General features: G+C 47.3%; 1 protein-coding gene across 1 annotated transcript; it reads left to right on the top strand.

Annotated features, from left to right (window-relative positions):
- The first annotated feature begins 690 nt into the window (after nt 1-690).
- Nucleotides 691-17,543, top strand: LOC117350803 (beta-1,3-galactosyltransferase 2-like). The gene is made up of 2 exons (XM_033925428.1): nt 691-813; nt 15,771-17,543. The coding sequence occupies exon 2, from the start codon at nt 15,807-15,809 to the stop codon at nt 16,824-16,826; it is 1,020 nt and encodes a 339-aa protein (XP_033781319.1). The 5' UTR covers nt 691-813; nt 15,771-15,806; the 3' UTR covers nt 16,827-17,543.
- The last annotated feature ends 215 nt before the right edge of the window (nt 17,544-17,758 follow it).

The following is a 17,758-nucleotide window of genomic DNA, read 5'->3' as shown; positions in this document are numbered from 1 at the left end:
GATCCTTCTAATGTTCCGCTTCTAATCATTCAGTGCAAAAAGTGCAAAGAGGCATGTTAAATTGGTGAAACAAGGCAAATGCTAAAGACCAGAATCAACCTACATAGATCTTATATTAAGAATTGCAATATCAACCAGGATGTCAACTCTCATGATTTTATGGTGAGAATACTAAAAGGGAACTTTAATACAATCCAAGAACGTAAAACCTTTGAAATAAAAATAAGGTATTTTGATACCTACTAGCAGGACTTAGCAGAGATCTGGGCTTTCTTTCTTGGAGCTGCCACTTCAACCAAGCATCGAAGGAGAATTAATCTCTATCCATCACATCCACCAACCATCTCCCACTCCCTATGTGACCTCTAACCACTCAAAGTGCTTGATCTGCCTATTAACAATATGTGGATTATTTCAGCCAGTGCCGTTGAATTTCACACTGCCTGACAGATAGATATTCCAGGGACTGCCAAAGTTCCTTGCAACACATACACTCAAGATCCAGTGAAACAGTAAAGACTGGTTGGGCACCTAGAAGTGGCTGTCAAGCAGTCTTCCCTCTCTTTATGACTGATATCCATCAGCTGAACTGTATCTTGGAATGAGGGCAGGTTAAGGACTGCCTGACACTCTCCTACCCACCTGAAGAGGCTGGCACACAGAGCCAGCCTCCCAGATTCCCACTTCCTCATCAGTCAACATTAGCAGCAGGAGCACTTTACACCTGGCTCTGCCTCATCAGCTGAGTTGGAAGCTGTACATGACCTGGGAAGGAAGGAATCACTGAACGAGCTGCATAATCTTCCTGAAAAGGTATAGGGGGATCAGGGGGTATGTGGACAGAGCTCAAGACGCATGTGGTTTTGTGATGGGGAGGGGGGTCAGTGTGCCAGAGTGGGTGATGGCATCTCAGTGTTTCTATGTGTGATGCCAGTTGTCAGGGTCTTTTTCTTGGGGGGAGGGGGAAAGCCCTCTTTTCTCAGGGGTAGTGTATGTATCTTTGAGAGGGGCCCCTCTATTACCTGGGAGATAGGCTAATAGGAGGACCAGCCTACTATATCAACCCCCACCCCCAGCCCTGTTGCCACACCATTTCTTTTTTTCCTAAGGAAACCACATTTTCTTTCCTCATCCAAACTCAACACCATCTACTTACCACTGTCTTTCCTAATGTCATCCCCTCTATCTGCCATAGCCTCAAACTATCACTCTTCACCCCAAGTGTGCCTGACACCACCTTCAAACATGCCGTCATTATGCCACTCCTAAATAAACCCTTGCTGGTCCCTTCTAACTGTCCAAGCTACTTGAATATGTTCACTGCCATTGCCTTGACTTTCTCTCATCTCACGCTATCCTCGACCTGCTTCAATCGGGCTTTTGTCTTCTTCATGCTACCGAAACTGGCCTTACTAAGGGCTAGATTCACTAAGCAAACAGATTGTGTACCCATCGGTTTACGAGCCCTTTGCAACCCGATTTCCCTTCTGCACTACTCACTAACCTGTGTAGCGATCCGATTCCAATCCGCGCATGCAAATGAGGGGAACTGCATGCAAAGTAGGCAGGGACGCGATTCACTAAAAGAAAGTTCCCAATCCGACTGGGCTGGCTGATCAACCCAAAAAGCAACTGCTGGGGACCAGTCACAAACAGCTTTTCAACTCTCCTGCTCCATTGTCATCCTGCACTCTGCCCCGATCTTCAGGTTTTTATCCTGCAAGCAACAATCCCGATCGTCCAGCCCTGCTTTCTCCCCCATGTCCTCTCTGCTGCCTTCCCTGCAGTGCGAGCCCGCGGGTTTAAAGCGGAGCTGCACGCCGCAGTGCAGCCCCACTTTAAACCTGCGGGCTCGCACTACAGGGTAGGCGGCAGAGAGCAGGGCATGACTAGCTGACAGTCGGCGAAAAGGAAGAGGCTGCTGCCGCCGGGGTGGGGAGAGCAGGAGAGTCGGAGCCCGTTCAAAGAGCAAGCCTGCTGAGTCTGTGGGGAAAAATGCCACCCTTCCCCATAGTGCAGCCCGTGGTTTTAAAGCGGGGCTGCACTGCAGGGAAGGGCGGCATAGAGCAGGAGAGTCTAGGCAGCAAGAGCAGCTGGGAGAGCAGGAGAGTCGGGGCTACAAAGAAACCCAGCAATAACCCCCCCCCAAAAAAAAACAACACCCTGGACCTAAAGCGCATGCGCAGACCATGAAGCCAAGGTTAAGAATATCTTATATTTCCCTTTAATCATTTTAACAATTAAATTATTGCATATTCAAAGGTTTATTTCATCAGCTACCAATTGTAGTGTTCGATATGAATCACTGGCTTAGGGGAAAGGAGTTTGGGTTTGAAATTCAATGTTCAAGGTCTACAGCCAGGGACATAGCTACAAAGTGTCCCGGAGAGGACCCTCCCACTCCCCTAGCTTAATGATAACACTAGATCGAGCACGACAACAAAAGTACTCAACTTTCAAGGCGCTGATTTCAAACGCATGGGAGATTTCGTCCATCACGCACTACAAATCCAAGATGTGGCCGATAATGTGGAGGACATGTGGTCAACCTTGAAATCTACCTTACATGCAGCAACGACCCGATACATAAAATCAACAAGCAAACGGCGAAGAAACATTAGACCCCAATGGTTCACCGCAGAGATCTCAGATCTCGTTAAAGAAAAGAAGCTTGCATTCATTTCCTACAAACATTCAGAGACAAAGGAGGCTAAATTGGAATACAAAGCCAAGTCTACAGCGGTGAAAGCGGCAGTCAGAGAGGCCAAGCATCAAGCGGAAGTAAACCTGGCAAGGAACATTAAGAAGGGTGACAAATCTTTCTTCAGGTATATTAGCGACAGAAAAAGAAACACTGATGGGTTAGTGCGCCTTAGGAAATCAGATGGGGGGTTTGTAGAATCAGTTTCAGATAAAGCCGAACTACTAAATGAATACTTCTGCTCGGTCTTCACCTGTGAGGCACCAGGGTCTGGTCCACAGTTGCAGGTAAAGCAAAGTTCAGAAGACCCATTTTGGGATTTTGAGTTTAATTCTGGAGACGTCTACGACGAATTATCAAGACTCAAGGTGAACAAAGCCATGGGCCCGGACAATCTACATCCCAGGGTGCTCAGTGAGCTCAGGGACGTCCTGGCAGAACCTTTATCCGTACTCTTCAATCTGTCCCTGAGAGCGGGAATAGTCCCCTTGGACTGGAAAACAGCTAACGTTGTTCCTCTGCACAAAAAAGGTTGCAGGACAGAGGCTGCGAATTACAGACCGGTAAGTCTCACATCGGTAGTGAGTAAACTCATGGAGACACTCATCAAACGCAAGTTGGACATGATACTAGACGAGGAGGAACTACGCGATCCCCACCAACATGGATTCACCAAGGGTAGGTCCTGTCAATCCAATCTCATCAGTTTCTTTGACTGGGTAACAAGGAAACTGGATTTGGGAGAGTCCCTAGACGTCGTGTACTTGGACTTCAGCAAAGCTTTTGATAGCGTCCCCCACCGCAGGCTATTGAGCAAAATGAAATCGATGGGATTAGGTGAAACACTTACAGCATGGGTTCACGATTGGCTGAGTGGTAGACTTCAGAGGGTGGTTGTTAATGGTACCATCTCTAAAACATCGGAGGTAGCCAGTGGGGTGCCGCAGGGCTCGGTCTTGGGCCCAATCCTGTTCAACATATTTGTAAGAGACATGACTCAAGGACTTCAAGGTAAAATAACATTATTCGCTGATGATACCAAACTATGTAATATTGTGAGTAACGGCAATCTGTCCGACAGCATGACGCAAGACCTGCTTTTGTTGGAACAGTGGTCCTCGACCTGGCAGCTTAGCTTCAATGCTAACAAATGCAAGGTCATGCACCTTGGCAACAATAATCTGTGCAGAACGTACACATTGAATGGAGAAACCTTAGCAAGGTCTGCCGCAGAACGGGATTTGGGGGTGATCATCAGCGATGACATGAAAACGGCCAAACAAGTGGAGAAGGCTTCATCTAAGGCTAGGCAAATGCTGGGTTGTATCCGTAGAAGTTTTGTTAGTCAGAAGCCCGACGTCCTAATGCCTTTGTACAGAACCATGGTGAGGCCTCATCTGGAGTACTGTGTACAATTCTGGAGGCCACATTACCGCAAAGATGTGCTGAGAATCGAGTCGGTACAGCGAATGGCCACCAAGATGGTCTCGGGGCTCAAAGATCTATCATACGAAGAAAGGCTGAACGAATTGCGGCTATACTCTCTCGAGGAACGTAGAGAGAGAGGGGACATGATTGAGACGTTTAAGTATGTCACTGGTCGCATCAAGGTAGAAGATAATGTTTTCCTTCTTAGGGGACCCTCAGCCACAAGAGGACACCCGCTGAAAATAAAGGGCGGGAAGTTTCATGGCGACACCAGGAAGTACTTCTTCACTGAAAGAGTGGTGGACAGCTTGAATAGGCTCCCAGTACAGATGGTTGAGGCCAGCAGCGTGCAAGTTTTTAAGATCATTTGGGATGCTCATGTCGGATCTCTTCGAGGGAAAAGGTCATCAGAGAGCAATTAACTAGGGGGGTGGGTCAATGGAGTGGGCAGACTCGATGGGCCTTGGCCCTTTTCTGCCGTCACTGTCTATGTTTCTATAAAGCAGGACCTTTAACTGCAGGAGTGGTGGCACGGAGCTCTGGCATATCTGAGCCACACTCCTTTACCAGATCACAGCTAAAGAAGGTGCTTATTATAATTTCACTTCCAGTGCACCTCCACGCACCAGAAGTGAAATAAAATTATGCTGCATGTTGCCAAGATCCAGTGAAAAATGCAGCTCAGATTGGATTAAGTAAAAAGGTCAGAGGACACACTGGATTGCAGAGGTGGAGAGAGAGAGAGAGAGAAAGCGAGATGCAATGTAGAGTAGGTAAGAACTGTGCAGGAGATAAGACGTGGAGGGAAAAGCTGAAAGGGAAAAATCGGAGTCAGGAAGGAAAATCGTACGGCCCCGAGATGAAACTTGAAAAATAACTTAAAAAAAAAAATAAAAATCAAGCAGTTTATTTGAAATTCAAATGTCAACTCGGGAGCTAACAAGATTCCCAGAACCTTTGATTCATTTTCTGTTTTCAGTTATTCACCCGTTACTAATATGAATTCTTTTTCTGTGACTATCATAATATAAGCATATTTTGAGTTTTGATTTATTTAACTTGAAAAAAAATTCTTATGTATCAAACTGTCTGTTAGGTGCCATTGACTTGGGTTCGAGTCCTAGGAAATCGGTTTTGTGCTAGTCCAACAAGGTCCTCTAGCGTCATTCCCAGAGTTGTCTTCAACATATCCAGCCATCTGGTTGAAGGATGCCCTCTTCACCTTTTATGCATGTCGTGGACCGCCAGAAGTAATAAATTGATTTTGGAGAGATCAAACTAACCCTGTCACTTGAAGCCCACATGATGAAGTTATGACTCTTAGATTGGAGATCATTGCAGAAAGACATACTTGGGAAGATTGAAGGAAGCAGGCCAAGAGTCCTGTAACTAGATGGCAGGATACGCTGAAGATGACACAAAACGAGCTCTGCTCTCATGGTTACCAAGGCCTCTTCTCCCCCAGAATTAACCAAAAAGGAGGTGGCTTGGCACTCCTCCACAAATCATTCCTCAATGTTCAGCTTCTCAAAAAGGGCAGCCATGCCTCTCTAGAATATATGCTAGTCTGTCAACGACGAACTCCATCCTCACCCACTGGTTATCCTACTACTATACCGTCCACCTGGAACAAATCCTCTGAACCCGTCCTCGAGACCATTACAAACGCCTTCCTCAAATTTCATAGATTACTAATCACTGGTGACATTAATCTCCACCTAAACGATACCACCAACAAGGATGCAACTGATTTCATTAACTTCCTCACTTCTTTAGACTCCCCCCCACCGGCACTCTCTCCAACCCATGAAAAGGGGAACACGCTAGAAATCATCAGCTTCCTCGATCTCACCGATTACAAAACTTCGGTCGATGACCCTTGTTGGGATCGTGTCCCTTGGTCTGACCACTTCCTAGTGGCTTTCTGCCTCCCCATTTTCATGTCTCCCCTTGGGTCCCCACCTCGTTCCTCAAACTCCATTACCTTCCAAAAAAAAATCGCTAGCGAACTGTTCTGGACCAAATTCCTCAACCTAATTCCCACCACTTCTAACCCTCCAAACCCTGAATCCAATTGGCACACCTGGATCACCCTCTCTGAGACCACCTACCACTCCCTCGCACCACTATCCACTAAAACTGTCTCCTACTCCCGCAAGGCCCCTTGGTATCTTCCATACCACAGAGAACTGAAGCAGAAATGTCGAACACTGAAACGCAAATGGAAAAAAATCTAAATTCCCCACAGACAGACAATCCTGGAGGGTTAATATCAAATCATACAATATTGAACTAAAAAAAGCAAGGAAGAATTATTACGGTAACAAAATCTCCAGGTCCAACAATCAAAGTAATATTTTGTTCAACATCTGGCGCTCCATATCCTCCAAACATGGCACCACCACACTCCCCTCCTCTCCATCTGCAGAAGATCTAGCAAAATTCTTCAATGAAAAAGTCACTACCTTACGATGCTCGTTCCCAACAGCACCCGCTTACAACTCACTGGTATCTACCGACTCCAACTCCACTCTGTCGCCAACCATATCCCAGCCGACAGATCCTGGACCGCCTTCGAGCTTGTATCTGATTCCCAGGTCGCCAAACTCTGCCTCAAGTTAAAATCCTGCAACTGTACCTTGGATTCTTTCCCCTCCTACTATACGAGAATATTCCCACACAAGCCATCTCATCTCTCACCAAACTTATAAACTCTGCCTTACTTTCAGGCCTATTCTCTGCAGAAATGGGATACATTGCCCTGTCCCCACTACTGAAAAAAGCTGATCTAGACCCCACCATACCATCTAGTTATCGCCCAATAGCAAATATTCCTCTCCTAACCAAGTTGCTGAAGTCCGTCATATCTACCCAACTTTCATCCTACCTTGAAAGATTCGCCATTCTTCTACCCTACCAACATGGCTTTAGACCTAACTTCAGCACCGAATCCCTATTGGCCTCATTAATCTCAAAGGTCCAACATCCTCACTCTCGCAATAAGTTCGCTGTTCTTCAATTCGACCTTTCTGCAGCCTTCGACATGGTCCATCATGATATACTAATCCTCCAACTTTCTAAAATTGGCATAAACTTAACAGTATTAGATTGGTTCTCAAAATTCTTACGTTCTCGCTCCTACTTCGTTAACATGAATGGCTCCTCATACTTCCCGTGGAAACCGAGTTCCTCAGGGCTCACCTCTATCTCCGATTCTCTTCAATGTTTATATGTCCTCTCTGAAACTCCACCAACTGTCCCCCTTGGAAACACTTTACACTTACGCCGATGACATCCTTGTCCTCCTCGAGACCGACTCTAACCTCACCAATCTCTCTGAGAACATCTCCTCATGTATATCGAAACTCCAATCCTGGGCCCTCACTGTACAAATGAAACTAAACGAGACCAAAACAAAACTACTTTGGCTCGGCCCAAAATTAGATCAGCTACCCACCCACATCCCACTGTCTTCTGGCACCACATTGCAGCTTGAACATTCAAGCAAAGTTCTGGGCATCATCATTCTAATCTAATCTAAACCTTAGGTTTGTATACCGCATCATCTCTACATTCGTAAAGCTCGACACGGTTAACAAGAGTTAGGGTAAAAAGGAACTCCAGTGGAGGGAAGAGGCAAAATGAAGAGAAAATTTAGAGGACTAGAATAACCAGAGAGGGAGGAGTTACATTTTTGAGAATAACCAAGTTTTCAGATGTTTACGGAAGAGTTGGAGGGAGCTCAGATTCCTAAGAGGGGAGGTAAGGTTGTTCCATTGACTCCACACTGTCCTTCAAAGACCACCTTAATTCCTTAGTAAAAAAATGCTTTTTCAATCGTCACATGTTAAGGAAAGTGAGATCCTGTTTCCATCAACATCACTTTGCTGTCCTCGTACAATCCATCATTCTTTCCAGGCTGGATTACTCCATCTACTTAAGCCTGACAAAGAAAAGCCTTCATAGACTCCAGCTGATCCAGAACACTGCGGCTAAACTAATCTTCGCAAAAAGCAAATTTGAACACGTCTCCCCGCTTCTGTCTAAGCTTCACTGGCTCCCAGTAATCCTTAGGGTTCACTACAAATGCGCCTGCCTAACCTTCAAGCCTCTACACGGTATCCTGCCTCCCCTTTTTCCACTATCTTGGAACTCCTCTAATCCCACCACCACCAGATCCACTCAAAAATTCAAATTATCCTTCCCCTCTTTAAGAGGCATATCCCATGCAGGAAAATTAGGAACTTCCCTCTTCTTCAGGATCACCGAACTCTGGAACAGTTTTACTATCCCGCTTCGGAGTCTGACCTCCCTCCAACTCTTCCGAAAACATTTGAAAACTTGGCTTTTCTCCAAAATGCAATGACCTCCCCCTCATCGATATACTAAGTCCCTCTAAACTTCTCTTCTTAGTCCTTCTATTTTCATTGTAGTTCCTTTCTATACCAATTCCTGTAAACCGTGCAGAGCTCTACTTCTGTGGAGATGATGTGGAAATGATACAAACTTAAGGTTTAGTTATCAGAAAGTCTACTAGAGATATTGAGGTTCGTTTTCAAAGCACAAAGACTTACAACGTTACATATGTTATAAACGAACAATATACAATGGAGCAGCATTCTATGAAATCAAAGTCTCTGTCCATATCTGTAGTAGTTATAGGCATAATCTCAACCAAATTACCTTGTTGTATATACCTTTCATTAAATAAACTGGAACTAAGATATTTCCTAGTAGCACTTATGACCTCTGGAATTTACGATGAGAGACTGAACAGTTACTCACATTTTTTTTATAATATTGGGAACTACCAAGATGATGGGGTTTTTTTTTACATTTGGAACAACAATAAAGTATAATTGCAGATGGCTTAAAATAAATGAAATCATCCCCCCCCTCAGATAAACTGAAACCCAAATAACATACAAGCAACAATAGCAACCAGTACATCTTGAGCTGCAATCGGCAAAGATAAAGAATAAAAAAAGTTTAAATATTTGAAAGGGATCAACAGAAACAAATCTTTTCCTGAGAAGTGTAAACAAGAGGACAAGAACTGAGGTTGTGGAGTGGTAGAATTAGGATAGTCAGGAAATTCTTTTTCAGAGCGGGCGATGGATACCTGAAATGCCTTAACAAGGGAGGTAGTGGAGATAATTAATGAAAGGAGTGGGATAAACAAGTTTCACGTTTAAGTTTTATTACCTTTTGATGAATCGCTTATACAAATTTTCTAAGCGATGAACAATTTAAAAAGCCACTAGATAGTGGTCTTATAAAAGACAACATACAAATTAAATAAACCGACTAACATTTTTGCAGTCAGATTAAAGACAAACAAGATTGAAGGGGGAAAGGGGGGAAAAGTTACAAATTCATTTTTTGTTGGAAATTACAAAAAAGGAAAAAAACGAGAGGGAGGGAAGGGGGTTAATGTCTATAACAAAATATGAGGGGTCCAAAATAAGATATATTAAATATCAAAAGCGTCTTGAAACAAAAAAGTTTTCAATCATTTTTTAAAAGAGGTAAGATCTTTTTCATTTCTGATATAATGTGGCAGTGAATTCCACAATTTAGGAGCCATAACAGAAAGCACAGTTACTTACCGTAACAAGTGTTATCCAGGGACAGCAGGCAGATATTCTTAACGTATGGGTGACGTCACCGACGGAGCCCCGGTACGGACCTTTTTAACTAGAAAGTTCTAGTTGGCCGCACCGCGCATGCGCGAGTGCCTTCCCGCCCGACGGAGGAGTGCGTGGTCTCCAGTTAAGATAAGCCAGCTAAGAAGCCAACCCGGGGAGGTGGATGGGTCGTAAGAATATCTGCCTGCTGTCCCTGGATAACACCTGTTACGGTAAGTAACTGTGCTTTATCCCAGGACAAGCAGGCAGCATATTCTTAACGTATGGGTGACCTCCAAGCTAACAGAGAGGGAGGAGGGATGGTTGGCCATTAGGAAAATAAATTCTGTAACACAGATTGGCCAAAGTGTCCATCCCGTCTGGAGAAGGTATCCAGACAGTAGTGAATGTGTGAACTGAAGACCAAGTGGCCGCCTTGCAGATTTCCTCAATAGGCGTGGAACGGAGGAAAGCCACAGAAGCAGCCATAGCTCTGACCCTGTGGGCCGTGACAGCTCCTTCCAGTGACAGGCCCGCCCGAGTATAACAGAACGCAATACAGGCAGCAAGCCAATTGGACAGCGTTTGTTTAGAGACAGGACGACCCAGACGGTTGGGATCGAAGGTCAGAAAAAGCTGGGGAGAGGAGCAGTGAGCCCTGGTACGGTCAAGGTAGTATGCAAGGGCACGCTTACAATCCAGCGTGTGTAACGCCTGTTCCCCAGGATGAGAATGGGGTTTTGGGAAGAAGACAGGCAGCACAATGGACTGGTTGAGGTGAAAGGCTGAAACCACCTTGGGGAGGAATTTAGGATGGGTACGCAGAACCACCTTGTCATGGTGAAAAACAGTGAACGGTGGATCGGCGACCAGTGCATGCAGCTCACTGACCCTCCTGGCAGAGGTGATGGCAATGAGGAAAAGCACCTTCCATGTGAGAAGCTTGAGCGAAGTAGTAGCAAGAGGCTCAAAGGGAGGCTTCATGAGGGCTGACAAAACCACATTGAGGTCCCAGACGACCGGAGGAGGCTGTAGAGGTGGTTTGATATTGAAGAGGCCTCTCATGAACCGGGAAACCAGAGGATGAGCCGTGAGAGGTTTTCCGAGGATAGGCTCATGAAAGGCAGTGATGGCACTGAGGTGGACTCTGATTGAGGTAGACTTGAGACCAGCATCGGACAGAGAGAGCAGATAGTCCAGTACGGTCTCCACCGCCAATGAGGTGGGATTGTGATGATGCAGGAGGCACCAAGAGGAAAACCGGGTCCACTTCTGATGGTAACATTGGAGTGTGGTGGGTTTCCTGGAGGCATCCAAAATGCGACGGACAGGCTGAGACAGGTTATCTGGAGAGGTCAGCCCGAGAGAAACCAAGCTGTCAGGTGGAGGGAAGACAGATTGGGATGCAGCAGAGACTGATGCTGCTGAGTAAGCAGAGTAGGAAACACAGGAAGAGGAATGGGCTCCCTGGAGCTGAGCTGAAGCAGGAGGGAGAACCAGTGCTGTCGGGGCCACCGAGGGGCGATGAGAATCATGGTGGCCCTGTCCTTGCGGAGCTTGAACAAGGTCCGCAACATCAGAGGGAGTGGAGGAAAGGCATAGAGGAACCGATCCGTCCAGTCGAGCAGGAATGCATCCGGGGCCAGACGATGCGGAGAGAAGAGTCTGGAACAGAACTGGGGCAGCTGATGGTTGTGAGGAGCTGCAAATAGGTCCACCTGCGGGGTGCCCCAGCGAGCAAAGATGGAGTGGAGAGTGGGAGGGTCCAGGGTCCACTCGTGAGGTTGAAGGATGCGGCTGAGCTGGTCGGCCAGGGAGTTCTGTTCGCCCTGGATATAGACAGCCTTGAGGGAAAGATTGTGGGCCGTGGCCCAGGTCCAGATTCGGAGGGCCTCCTGACAAAGGAGACGAGATCCGGTGCCGCCTTGCTTGTTGATGTAGTACATGGCGACTTGGTTGTCCGTGCACAGGAGAAGAACCTGAGGGTAGAGGAGATGCTGGAAAGCCTTGAGAGCATAAAACATGGCTCTGAGCTCCAGGAAGTTGATGTGATGTTGACGCTCCTGAGGGGTCCAGAGTCCCTGGGTGCAGAGATCGCCCAAGTGAGCCCCCCATGCATAGGGGGAAGCATCCGTGGTTATGACCATGGAATGAGGGGGTGGATGAAAAAGAAGTCCCCTGGAGAGATTTGAGGAGTTCAACCACCATTGAAGAGATTGCTGAAGAGACGATGTCACAGAGATGGGATGAGAAAGAAGATTCGTGGTCTGTGACCATTGGTTGGCAAGGGTCCATTGAGGTATCCTGAGGTGGAGTCGAGCCAGAAGGAGCACATGGACTGTCGAGGCCATGTGGCCCAGAAGGACCATCATCTGCTGAGCAGGGATGGATGGATGGAGGAGCACCTGTCGACAAAGGTGAAGCAGGGTGCGGTGCCGGTCGGCAGGGAGGAACGCCCTCATCTGATTGGTATCGAGAACTGCTCCGATGAACTGGAGGCGTTGTGTGGGAAGCAGATGCGACTTGGGATAATTGATCTCGAATCCCAAGAGATGGAGGAAAGAGATGGTTTGATGAGTGGCTTGTAGTACAAGTGGAGATGTAGGTGCTTTCACCAACCAATCGTCCAAGTAGGGGAACACCTGTAGGTTGTGGGACCTGAGAAAGGCCGCTACCACAATCAGGCATTTGGTGAACACCCTGGGTGATGATGCGAGACCAAAGGGCAGTACCTTGTACTGATAGTGGTGAGTCTGTATCTGGAATCGAAGGTAGCGACATGAAGCCTGATGGATTGGGATGTGAGTGTAGGCCTCCTTGAGGTCCAGGGAACATAGCCAGTCGTGTTGAGATAGAAGAGGATAAAGCGTGGCAAGGGAGAGCATTCTGAACTTTTCCTTGACCAAGCACTTGTTGAGGTTCCTGAGGTCTAGGATGGGACGAAGATCTCCCGTTTTCTTGGGTACCAGGAAGTAGCGGGAGTAAAATCCCTGACCTCTTTGGTCTGGAGGAACTTCTTCGATGGCATTGAGGAGGAGGAGGGATTGGACCTCCCTGAGGAGGAGTGGAGTTTGGGAGGAGTGAGAAGCAGACTCTACGGGAGGATGGTCTACAGGAAGAGTCTGGAACCTTAGTGAGTATCCGTGACGGATGATGTTGAGAACCCACAGGTCTGATGTGATGGCCTCCCAGCGTTGGAGAAAGATGGTGAGGCGGCCTCCGATAGGTTGAGGAAGAGGCATCGACGGTTGGAGACTGGCCATGCCCTGGAGAAAGGAGTCAAAAGGGCTGAGGAGGTTTAGTCTGAGGGAGAGGCTTGGTCGCCTGGTGAGACTGAGAGCGAGCCTGAGTGTGCTGTTGTTGGCGAGGCCGACGGGATTGCTGTTGAGGAGGATTAAGCGGCCTAGCAGAGAAGCGACGTTGGTAAGAGGACTGAGGCCTGTATGGTCGCGCAGGTGGAGTCTTCTTTTTAGGCTTAATGAGGGTGTCCCATCTGGTCTCATGAGCCGAAAGTTTTTGTGTTGTGGTATCTAGAGACTCCCCAAAAAGTTCATCACCAAGGCAGGGCGCGTTGGCGAGGCGGTCTTGGTGGTTCACGTCAAGATCAGACACCCTCAGCCAGGCTAGGCGTCGCATGGCTACAGCCAGTGCGGAGGCTCGTGAAGTGAGCTCGAAGGAATCATAAATCGAGCGCACCATGAATTTTCTGAGCTGAAGGAGGTTGGAAATCTGTTGTTGGAAGAGCAGGACCTTACGCTCAGGTACATATTTTTGTAGAGCAGAAAGTTGTTGGACCAGGTGTTTCATATAAAATGAAAAATGAAAGGTGTAGTTGTTGGCTCTGTTAGCCAGCATGGCATTCTGGTACAGGCGCTTTCCAAATTTGTCCATTGTTTTCCCCTCTCTGCCAGGAGGGGTGGAGGCATAAACGCTGGAACCCTGAGATTTTTTGAGAGTGGACTCTACGAGGAGGCTCTCATGGGGCAATTGGGGTTTATCAAATCCCGGAATAGGGATGACCCGGTATAAACTGTCCAGTTTTTTAGGGGCACCTGGAACAGTAAGTGGAGTTTCCAAATTTTTATAAAATGTTTCCCGTAGGATATCATGTACGGGCAGTTTGAGAAATTCCTTGGGAGGTTGGTCGAAGTCCAAGGCTTCTAAAAAGGCCTGGGACTTCTTAGAGTCGGACTCAAGTGGTATGGAGAGAGCCGCGGACATCTCCCGAAGGAATTTCGTGAAGGAGGATTGCTCTGGCTTGGAAGTGGTTTCAGCCATGGAGGGTTCCTCATCTGTAGAAGAGGCCTCCTCCTCGGTACCGAGTGGGGATTGCTCCCATAAGTCTGGGTCCCTGATAGCCGGCTCAGTATGGTGGGTTTTAGAAAGGGACTTGCCAGATCGCATGGATACGGTGCCGGGGGATGAAGACCGGCGTCGGTCCCTGTCCCGGGAGGAATGGTGCCGATCCCGGTCCCGAGACGACCGGCGTCGATCTTGGGCCCGGGAAGGGTCCTCTGCAGAGCAAGTCTGAAGTGCAGGCTGGGCAGATAAGACCGGCGTGGATGTGTCCATCGGCACCGAGGGGGTGGACACCGGTGGAGTGGTGCGAGGCTCGAGCCGGACCGGTACCGGAAGGAGCGGTGCCAGTAGGGTCGGAAGGAGCTGTTGGAGTTGCTTTTGTAGCTGCTCCTGGAGTTTGTCCTGGAGGATGGCCGAGATGCGGTCCTCCAATGGGGGCACCGGTACCGTTTTAGATTTCTTCGGTACCATAGGTGCTGCTCGACGCTCCGGCGATGAGGAGGCCGATGACGAGGCACTCACCGAGATCGGAGCAGAGCGTTTACGGGATCGGCGGGACGCCGGAAGGACCGGGGTCACCGCTGTAACTGGAGGGCGCTCAAGGGAAGTGGAAGGCTTCTTAGCCGGCTTACCTGGCGCTATCGACCCCGAAGGAGGATCAAGCGGTGTCAATGTGGTCGGTGCCGATTTAGGCGGTGCCGTCGACGTCGGGGCCTGATCCATGGTAGAACCGGTACCGAAAAGAATATTTTGTTGTATTTGCCGGTTCTTAAGAGTGCGTTTCTTAAGAGTAGCACAGCGGGTGCAGGTGTCAGCCCGATGCTCTGGACCCAAACACTGAAGGCACCAGTTGTGTGGGTCAGTTAGAGAGATCGGGCGTGCACACCGCCGGCACTTCTTGAAGCCCGGTTGAGGGGGCATGAAGGGAAACACGGCCTCCGCGAAATCAAACCCGGAGGCTTGGATGATTACAACAGGCCCCGCCGGGGCCGGCTGCAAAAAGTAAAGAAAAAGACACGAGTTTTTTTTTTTTTTTTGTAAAGAAAATTAAGTCGAAAGACAAAAATAGAACAAAAAGTGGATCAAAAATCGCGAGCGGGAAGGCAAAAATAGAGTTTTCAACGGCCGTTGAAAAGCACATGCGTCTTCTTCGCTCCGCGGAAACGAAGAAACTGGAGACCACGCACTCCTCCGTCGGGCGGGAAGGCACTCGCGCATGCGCGGTGCGGCCAACTAGAACTTTCTAGTTAAAAAGGTCCGTACCGGGGCTCCGTTGGTGACGTCACCCATACGTTAAGAATATGCTGCCTGCTTGTCCTGGGATAAAACATATTACATCTTCTTGTGCCAACGATTTTCAAAGAGGGAACCGTTAGTAAATTTAAAGAAGATGATCGAAGAGAGCGAGGGGCATTGTATGGAATAATCATTCTTGTCATAAATTGTGGTTCATTGAAGGTTAGAACTTTGAATACTAAAAACAGGATCTCTAATTAGAAAATGAATGGACTTAAGTAGAGGGATCAGACTTTCTCTGGGGGGTTGTACATGAAAGTGACTGATATCATTAGTGCAAAATAAATGACATGTCCATACTCGGGAAGATTCTTGGGGTGTCTCCATCATCAGAGGCTGAGGGATACGTGGACGTTTGCTTTTCTACTGGTCTGTGCTTGAAGTTTGCCTTCCTAATGACAGTCTTTGATTTATTTCAGGCCAAAGGTAATCCTAATCTTGCTCAGCGATCAAGCATGAGGAAACTTGTACAGCATCAATATGCATTGTTCCAATTTCTCACTGCTCTCCTCATCCTGGCATCCATATTTCTGCTGTCAGTGTTTAACATGGCAAAAGAGGCCTGGCAACATGACCAACTTAAGCTCCTAACCCATGCCAACAGCTTGCAGAGCTCCACACTGAAGCCACCAAGAACCAGGCACCCCCTCGAGGTTGTCTATCCGTACAATTACAAATTCCTTCTGAACGAGCCAGACAAATGCAAGAGGGCACCATTTCTTGTTCTTCTCATCATAACAGAAGCCAAGGACCTGGCCTCTAGACTTGCCATCAGACGAACCTGGGGCAATGAAAGCTACTTTCCTAAACTGCCTATTATAAGGCTCTTTCTAACTGGGATACCCCCAATGTTTAGTGCATCTATGCAGGCCTCTCTTCAGGAGGAGAGCAATACATTCCAGGACATTATTCAGCAAGACTTCTTAGACACATACAACAACCTGACCCTCAAGACTTTGATGGGCATGCAGTGGGTGAACCAGTACTGCCCCAAGACCAGCTATGTCATGAAAGTGGACAGTGATACATTCTTCAATGTGGACTACTTGGTACATGGCCTCCTGAAGCCAGAGCTGCCAGCTAGGGAGCGCTATATCTCTGGCTTCATAGTGGCCAACACAGGCCCTCTGCGGTCAAAGAAGTACAAATGGTACGTGCCCAAGGATATCTACCCCAATGACACCTATCCCCCTTACTGCTCAGGGGTAGGCTATGTATTTTCAGGGGATATGGCTAAGAGAATCTACGACGTGGCTCAGGTCCTCAAAGTGGTCAACATGGAAGATGTATTCATTGGGATTTGTCTTTATGAACTGAAGATTAATATCACAAAGCCACCTCCCAATATTTTCAATGGATTACGGATAGAATATAACAGATGCAGGTTCAAAAAACTCATCTTTGTTCACCACTTCTCCCCACAGGAGCTTCTCCAGATCTGGCCTGACTTTCAGAGCACTGCTTCTTGCTCCTGAACAAGCCAAGCAAACTGAAGACATTAGATATCTCACAGCATCTTGAAATACCTGATATAGCTTATTCATTACTGTTTCCAAATCTAAGCTCATGGGAAATTACAATCAGACATTAGCTGATTTCAATGGAATGTCCCTGGTTCAAGTGCTTGGGAGCAACATGAGCACCTTAAGTCATGAGGATGGCTGGAATGGAAACTCAACCAGTGAGATGTGTTATCCCATTCCGATGACTAGTAGAGCAATACTGCCATCTGGTGGCTAATACCAACTCACACACAACACCGGGTTTAGGGATCTTCAGGATCTTGCCTGCTCGGAGTTAAGACTTCTTATCGCCATGGCAGATTTACTTAACTTGTCTATCACCCGAGTTCTTAAATTTTTTAGCAACTATTTTAAGTCAGATTGAACTCTGGATGACTGCTTTTAAACTGAAATTAAATGCAGAAAAAACAATTCTTTTTAGCTTCTCACAATGATAGGATCAAAGAAACATCAATACAGGTGAACGGCTTGGACTATAATATAGAACAATATATAAAAATATTGGGTGTGACCTTGGATAAACATCTTACATTGGAACATCATACTGATTTATTGTTTAAGAAATGCATTTCTGTACTTTGGAAGCTTCACACCATTAAGAAGTATTTTGATGAAACTGCATTTCGTTTATTGGTACAGTCTTCTATTTTAAGCATTCTTGATTACTGTAAAGCAATGTTACTTACCGTAACAGTTGTTATCCAGGGACAGCAGGCAGCTATTCTCACTAGTGGGTGATGTCATCAGACAGAGCCCCGGTACGGACGTCTCACAAGCACGTGTTGCTTGTAGAAACTTAAAGTTTCTAGATGCCCGCACCGCGCATGCGCCGGTGCCTTCCTACCCGGAGATCCGGGCGTGTCTCCTCAGTTCAGGTAACTAGC

Source organism: Geotrypetes seraphini, chromosome 16 (genome assembly GCF_902459505.1).
Source record: "Geotrypetes seraphini chromosome 16, aGeoSer1.1, whole genome shotgun sequence".
NCBI classification, from domain to species: domain Eukaryota; kingdom Metazoa; phylum Chordata; class Amphibia; order Gymnophiona; family Dermophiidae; genus Geotrypetes; species Geotrypetes seraphini.
The sequence above is the reverse complement of the archived record's forward strand: the minus strand, read 5'-3'. Positions and strand labels throughout refer to the sequence as shown.

Excerpts from the sequence above, each read along its gene's own strand:
- LOC117350803 (XM_033925428.1), top strand. The coding sequence starts at position 15,807 with ATGAGGAAACTTGTACAGCATCAATATGCATTGTTCCAATTTCTCACT.